Below are 8,048 nucleotides of genomic sequence, written 5' to 3'. Positions count from 1 at the left end.
TAGCTTAATTTGTAGAACATTGTGTTAAAACCAAAAAGGTTGTTTGTTTCCCAGGGAACAAACATACTAAATAAATGTACACTTTGCTCTATAAATCACTTTGGATAAATGTGTCTGCAAATGCTTAAATCTAACTGAATGAGTCCAGCTCATTTTTTTACAGATTTTTACAGATTCTACAGATTGGCCTTCCCTGATGGAACCAAAGCAAGAATTAAAGAAAAGTGAAGTTTAAGACTGTATATTTATTAACATTTTACATTTACATCGACACTATGTGCATTCATTATAATGCAGCCTATACTAGTTTCCTAGAAAATGCACATGGGTATATTTTGCATTTACAGATATGTATTTTTTACACAATATCTACATCATATTTACAATTAATTGAATATGGCTATAGAGCAGACAGAGATCTATCTTTGTCTGTCTGTCTATCTTTTCCTGTATCTCTCACAGTGCACACATTGACCTCTAAAATATAATGTATTTAAATAAGTATTAGTCTAAAATTAGTATAAGTCTAAGTATCTATCTCACAAACACACATATATGAGAACATATATTAAGGCTCAAGAATGGTGAAGCTTCGGCCAGTCTTGAAGTAGTTCTCAATCTCCTCCAGAGTTCTGCCTTTTGTTTCTGGCACACATTTAGCCGTGAAAATGATATTCACCACTGTGATGATACAGAAGAACAGGAAGGGCACATAGAGTCCATAGGCCTTCTGTTTGAGGATGTTAAAGATGAAAGTGAAGTTAAAAGTCAAACTCACAGTTCTTTGTTTATAATGAACTCGTGTTGAATTATCAGACGCTTGTATTGTTTGATAAATCTCTCACAAGTATCTTGTCGTACAAGCTGAAGTTGTAAGAAGGAAAACTGTATATAAACAAAACGAGATTTGGCTCACCACCACGTGCATGAAGAGTTGCGTCAGAGCAAAGGCTGTGATCCAGCTCACACCGACGCACAAACCTGATGCAACTCCGCGCGCGCCCAAAGGCAAAATCTCAGACATCAGCAGCCACGTGATGGGACCCCAACCTATAGCGTAACCTGTGTGGGAGAGATGTTACTTGGCATTTTATTCTACAGTCCTGCTTTAAGCACTGAAAATACTGTGAATATTTACAATATTTGTATTCATTTTGCTGGTAATATAAAATTAAGATCTTGAAAATGATGCTCTGTGAAATACCCTTTAGAGCTATTTCATAATGTCACAATTCAGTGTTTGGTCATTTATGTCATATGTTTATCGTTCATGTGGCCAACAAAGCAACAGTCAATGATGACTCTCTGGCATTATGCAAGAAAACTCACCAAATAAAATGAGCATAGTGCTGATGAGAGGAATGAGAGTGATTGGATAGAAAGCAGGACCCTCGGCAACACCATGGACAGAGCTCGTGCCCTCTGTTAAGGTTAGATTGCCCTGGTTGCACGGTGTTCGGTGGGTGTACATGGTCATGGAGAGCATGGCCAGATACATTAAAAATCCTAGAAGGATTAAAATGAATAAGTCTTACTTGATCTCATTTAAGACTTAAGGCTTTTTAAAACGTAACATTAAAATGGGTGAGATGTTTATTATTTAATATACTGTACAATGTGACGAAGAATTCAAAGGTTCAATTCAAACCACAAAACTATATATTCAGCCGTGGAAAATTAAGAGGCCATTTCAAAACTATTTTCAGTTTTTCAAAATTGAAGTGTTTAGGTAAAATGATCGTTTTCTTTTCATTCTGTGAACTACAAACAATATTTCTCCCAAATTTCAAATAAAAATATTGTTTCTATTTGCAGCAAATGAAAACTGGAGAAACCGGTCAATATAACAGAAAGGATGCTCTGTATTTTTTCAGAGCTCGAATACTGCGAAGAAAACAAGTTCATATTCACTTTTAAAGCAATACAACAGTAATATTTGTACATGTATTTAGGAAAAGTTCAAAAACAATTTCTTATGTAATAACCTTCATTTTTATCACAGTTTTCATGCGTCTTGTCATACTGTCAGTCTTTCATATTGCTGTTGGATGACTTTGTCACTCCTAAGGTTTGATTTGGTTGAAATTCAACAGACACTGAACTGAAATGACCACAATACATCTAGAAATGCTGATTAAGTGATTCAGCGGCTGTATATATGCATGTATACAGTATGTATTGTATGGAGCGATTTTAGTCTCATTAATTATTCACGCGTAAAACAAGATACACACATGCGTAAACAGTTTCACATGAATAAAACCTAATTTACGTGAACAAAGTATAAATATACATTTACAAAAAGCAATTCACGTGCGTAAAACAAAACTATTTTCTCATAAAGTACGTTTCGCAAACATATGACTGTGCACAAATATTTCAAAAGTTTAAAATGTACACGTTTATCGTGTTATGTGAATGTGCAAATCGTCACTCACGTGTGAATCGCCTTGGATGTGTGCGCGTGTTTTTTGAGACTCTCCTGGCAGCGCAACCCCTCCCATGTGGGTTGTCGTACTCTTTAGCCAATCAGATTCAACCTTATCATTCAACCAATCATAATCGTGGAGAGCACAGAACTCAAGGATGCTGTAGTTAGCACTAAAGGCTCGTTTGTACAGTTTCGCAAATCTACTCTCTGAGCTGTGATGCTGTATTAAAACATAATACAGCCACGCAATAAATCTGTTTTTATTAACTTATTTTGTAGGAGAAAAGTATGAAATAGTGAGTGAACATGACCACTTAAAAACTACACAACCAGCAGTCACTTCCACTGAACTGCTAAAATCCGTCTGGGTAACAAACTGTGCCTGATAGATGAGATATGTTCATGTTTGTATGTCCATACAATGTATGTTTTAAATGAACAAGGACAATAAATAACTAGTTTTTGAAAACATTGTTTTGTATGGGCGCATAGATTTGTAGCTGCGCAAAAGGTGCGCAGAGCCGTTTTCGTTGAGTCCTGTGCTCTCCGCGTTTATGATTGGTTGAATGGTAAGGTTGAATCTGATTGGCTAAAGAGTACGACAACCACGTGGGTGGGGTTGCGCTGCCAGGAGAGTCTCAAAAAACACACACACACATCCAAGCCGATTCACACGTGAGTGACGATTTTTACATTCACATAACACGATAAACGTGTACATTTTAAACTTTCGAAATATTTGTGCACAGTCGTATGTTTGTGAAACGTACTTTATGAGAAAATAGTTTTGTTTTACGCACGTGAATTGCTTTTTGTAAATGTATATGTATACTTTATGCACGTAAATTAGGTTTTGTTCACGTTAAACTGTTTACGCATGTGTGTATCTTGTTTTACGCGTGAATAATTAATGAGACTAAAATCGCTCCATAGTATTGCTCTGTAGTTTAACACAAACCTGATGTGAGCAGTAGAGCTTTTCGACCAGCTTTGTCCATCAAACTAGCTGCAATACTCACAGAGATCAATCTTACAACTCCAACTAACGCAGCGTCATAGCTTGGTTTCTGGATAGCAAGAAAACATAAAAAAATGCTTTACCACCATTTTTTCACCATTAAGGTTTAAATAAATATACTACGTGACATACCAGCGATATAGCTGTCATCTGGAAGATGGGTTCTAGATACACCAGAATTGGGGTGATACCGGTCATCTGCTGCAGGAATCTCATACAGACAGAGATAAGGATCGGTTTATAGTATAATGGTGTTTTAAGATCGCTCCATTGAGTGCGCCCCTGTTGAAGAGAACACGTCATTTAATAGCCTGTGAACTACTTCAATTCAAACAGTAAAATCTAAACCAATAGTCACTTTATCTTGTGTTTAGTTTTAATTTAATTGCATAACACATCTGTATGCATAACATAACCGTAACAGCCATTCACCTGTGAGTTGACGCTTCGCTCGATTTTATCAAACTCAGTCAAGTAATCCGAATTAGGGCCCCTGAGCCATTCTAGAGATTTAACCGCTTTGGATTTGTTCCCTTTCATGATGAGGTAACGTGGAGAGGTTGGCATAAAGCAAAGCAAAACGATCATTAGAACGACAGGCACCTCGCCAGCCACGGCCAGCCACCTCCACGGCAAAATCAAGCCTGGAGAGTAAGGATGAAAACAGCACCGGTCATACACAACCTACGGGACAATGTATGTGTTTTAATCAATAGCTGTAACAACGTCTTTAAAAACAGTACGTGAAGATGTCTCACCAAAAGCGTAAAGTGCTAGACTTCCAAAGACCGCTGTAATCTGAGGACATGAACCCAAAGCCCCCCTCACCGATGGGTGAGAAATCTCAGACACATAGACCTGTGTGTAAAACATCACCACAAGTTGATAAAAGTCACATAATACATTTCAGCCTGCGTCTGTGTATACATAAAAATGCTGGTTCTGGGTGTGAGTCATTTAATTGCATTTGGATGTAAGTGTGATCCCACCAACAGAGGAATTCTATTCTTCAATCTATATATTCTTCAAAGTCTTTGTGATATGACGCCTTGGATGATTTGATCGGGCACTTACAGGAATGCAACCAGAAGTGATGCCACCAGCGATGCCAGTCAGAAATCGGCCACATAATAACATCCCGAAGTTTTGAGCGGCTCCCATCACAAGGAGGCCAAGGACGGATGGCATGCCTGACAGCATGATGCTTAGCTTTCTTCCAAGCCTGTCATTCAACACCATGGCACTAAGCCCCCCTACAGCTGCTCCAATGGTGAAAATGGACTGAAAAATAAAAGCCACAGATTTCATATTAAATATTTGTCATAATGTACTTTTTCTGTATGAATATCTTACAATATCATAATTGCATCTTATGTGCGCTTTTTACTCGTGCATTCAGAAGGAGGTAATACTTTGATGTGCTTACGCCAAACCATGATATCTGTTGGATGTCCATTTTAAGTTGAGGATCATTCTGAAGATAAGGGATGACGGGGGAGGGGAAGACCAGGGCAAAGCCGAAGTTGAAATTGCCCAAAACAGCTGAAAACACAGCAAGGAAGAGCCTTCCGTTTCTGAGAGAAAAGAAAGTTTTAATTCGGCTGTAATGGTGAAATGGAAACAACTTTCCTTTAATGAATGTAAAGTTCTGACAATAAAAGAAAAAGGTATCTCACCTGATTCGAGGTGTTTGGTTGTTTATTAATGGAGTGGTTTCATCGGGACGATGTGCCATCTTTCCTTTATATCACATTCAGACTGAAGTGCTTGAATGGTCAAATAGGAATGAGCAACAAACTCAAAGAACAAGCAAAACTCCAGGGTTAACCAATTTATGCAATCCTGGGATTTTTTGACATGGAGAGTCCACAGAGAAAGGGAAGCAAACGCCGAAGCTTTCTAAACGCAACACACGACTGCAGGGTTGGGCAACCAGAAATTCCCCTCAGCAACCACATAAAGAGAAATAAAACATCATTCATTTCATATGACTGCGCGATCGTTGTGGAAATCTTTTGTGTGTGTGTGTGTGTGTGTGTGTGTGTGTGTGTGTGTGTGTGTGTGTGTGTGTGTGTGTGTGTGTGTGCGTGTGTGTGTGTGTCACTCATGAATCTATCAGCCTGTACTAATAATAAAGTTTTGAGTAAAACACAACAATCGAAAAATGAGTATTTAATCTCATCGCAACCGCAGCACCATTCCAAAAGTAGGGGCTGTTTTTTAACATATAAAATACATGTTATGAATTTTAAGCCACGTTTAATAGCAGCCTGGTATATATTTGATCAAATTACGAGATTATGTGAAATTTTCAATTATTCCGGTTGTTCAGTTAAAACTATAGATCACTGAAATTCAAGTGTACTTCACGTAAATGACCACAGTATGGCGCCATGCAGTCACGCTTCTCTGACTAAATTTTTATTCATTTACGTAATTCCTTTTTGTGGTCTTTACATTTGTAATGCAATGTTAAAACTTTTACATTGTAATATTAAGTATACTTTTGTATTCCATTTTTAGAGTACTGTCTTATTTTTTATTAGATTTGTTTAATATTATTTTGGTTATTATAACATCATATCTAAGCCAATGCATATTATCTAAGATGTGCAATATTATATTTCTCTAGTCTACGGTATGTAATATTATCAAGCTACGTATTTAAAGTTATTATTCTGTTAAACTGTTTATTTCACATTTTTTAAGTACAAGCCCTAATTATTGATCATTCGTTAAAGAAAGCATGGCCTCAGAAGTGTCTTAGTTGTTAATAAAAAGACGGATTGTTTGTTGTAAAGTATTGAAGAGAATTCTTCTCATTTATTTTTTTTATTGACATGAATTTATTTCTCGTTTGACATTTGTGTTTTAGTGTTGACCTTAAAGGTACAGAGCTCCCCGTTAGAATCCATCAACCATCTTTAGACATATTTGTTTTTGCCGTCTGGGCGCCTGTACTTTCCATTCTGTTATTACACGGCTCGTTGGAATGCTTGATTCTGATTGGCCAGTCGGGACATTTCAAGGGTTGTTATTTTCAAATAAGATAACCAATTTTAAATGTTATTTTCAAATAACAACCGCTCAAAACTAACACCCTGTAACCCGGATGCTGCAAATCATTTTGAGAGGGGCAGTTTAATATTGCATAAAAATTATTTTTATATATAAATATGTCTTTTAATAACATATGACATTATATTGAACGTCGTTTCTTACTTTAAAACCGAAACTAAACGGTTTTTCCTCGCGGAAGGTCTGCATTCGGTAAAAATGAGCTAATAAAATGTTTAAAATTCACAGTTTATGTCCAGTTTTTTTCTCATGTGGCAAGTAGCCGTGTAACAAGCGGGATAATGTACAAGCAGCCGGTTGTTATCGCTGTGATAACAGCCAGTGTTACCCAGTGTGATTCACTGTCGGGGCTTATTTCTGCGATAACCGGCTGCCTGTACATTATCCCTTACATAAAGAATGAGAAACAAACTGTCTGTTCCAATATTAAACTCTTCGTACCATTTTTCAAGGATGCATAGTTGAATATTAAGCCTCTGTTTGTACAATAATAAATCGAGAATCAACTGAGATGTACCCTTGAGTGTGTGTCACTTTGGTTCTCCCGGTACCGTAAAGAGACAGAGATTGCTGCAGATCGACTTGGCTGTAGAAGACTGTTGGTGTGCACAAATTATCTAACAGCAATCGTTTTTTATTTTACTAATGTATATTTTGTAAAAGATTTCTCCTGGGAAAATAAAGATAGATTTGATCAAATATTAAAATAAAAGGTTATGTCATCAGATATATTATTTGTATTTGTTTACATATACAATTTATACTGATGTAACAGAAGTAATGCTAAATTACTGTAAATGTCCCAATGTTGCGAGCCTGAAACGTTAGGGGGCGTTGTGGGCTCACAACACAACCGAGTTGTGGCTGGAAGGGATACAGCTACGGCCGGAAGTGATACAAAATCTCGCCATAAAATTACAATAAATTACATTAGCTAATGCCTACACCTTCCCCAACCCTAAACCTAACCTTTCAATAATAATAAAAAATAGTAATTAACTGTTGTCAGCGTGACAAAAATTATGCGCATGCCCAGTGGAGGTAGCTGTATCCCTTCTAGCCAAAACGCACCACCGCCTCTTCTTTCTTCTTTGTACTGGGAAAAGGCACTTAACAACGCATTACTGCCATCTACTGACAACATGGATTAGAAACACAACTTTTCTTCATCAATATCCCTCCTCTTTATCGACCGTATCAGAGCTAAAAATTAAACCAGCGCTATGTGTTCAGCTCTGCTGGTTTTACTTACAGCTCCACACAGTTCATTGAAATCGCTTATTGCACTTTTAAGATATTTACCATCATGCCACGCAAAGTGTGCATTGCGATACAGGAACGTGTGCACATATGCAGTGAAGCATCTGCACGTGAGAGACACGGTAAACATTCTGTTACAATGGCATCAGCAGCATGCACAGTGAATAATGTGTTGGGTCGTCATCACATTTTGTGTAACAAAATAACTAAAGTAGCCAGAACAAAACACTGTTAAACTCACTATAATGTGTAATTTCCAAT

At 37.2% G+C, this 8,048-nt stretch overlaps 1 protein-coding gene across 1 annotated transcript; it reads right to left on the bottom strand.

Annotated features, from left to right (window-relative positions):
- Positions 1 to 232: 232 nt before the first annotated feature.
- Positions 233 to 5,384, bottom strand: slc2a6 (solute carrier family 2 member 6). Its single transcript, XM_057356939.1, has 10 exons — positions 5,126 to 5,384; positions 4,876 to 5,023; positions 4,524 to 4,730; positions 4,208 to 4,307; positions 3,882 to 4,093; positions 3,582 to 3,731; positions 3,390 to 3,498; positions 1,330 to 1,506; positions 917 to 1,062; positions 233 to 730 (listed from the first exon to the last, which is right to left on the bottom strand). The coding sequence occupies exons 1-10, from the start codon at positions 5,182 to 5,184 to the stop codon at positions 569 to 571; spliced, it is 1,470 nt and encodes a 489-aa protein (XP_057212922.1). The 5' UTR covers positions 5,185 to 5,384; the 3' UTR covers positions 233 to 568.
- Positions 5,385 to 8,048: the final 2,664 nt, after the last annotated feature.

The sequence above is a fragment of the Triplophysa rosa genome, linkage group LG17 (assembly GCF_024868665.1).
Source record: "Triplophysa rosa linkage group LG17, Trosa_1v2, whole genome shotgun sequence".
NCBI classification, from domain to species: Eukaryota; Metazoa; Chordata; class Actinopteri; order Cypriniformes; family Nemacheilidae; genus Triplophysa; species Triplophysa rosa.
This window is presented reverse-complemented; position numbering and strand designations above follow the sequence as displayed.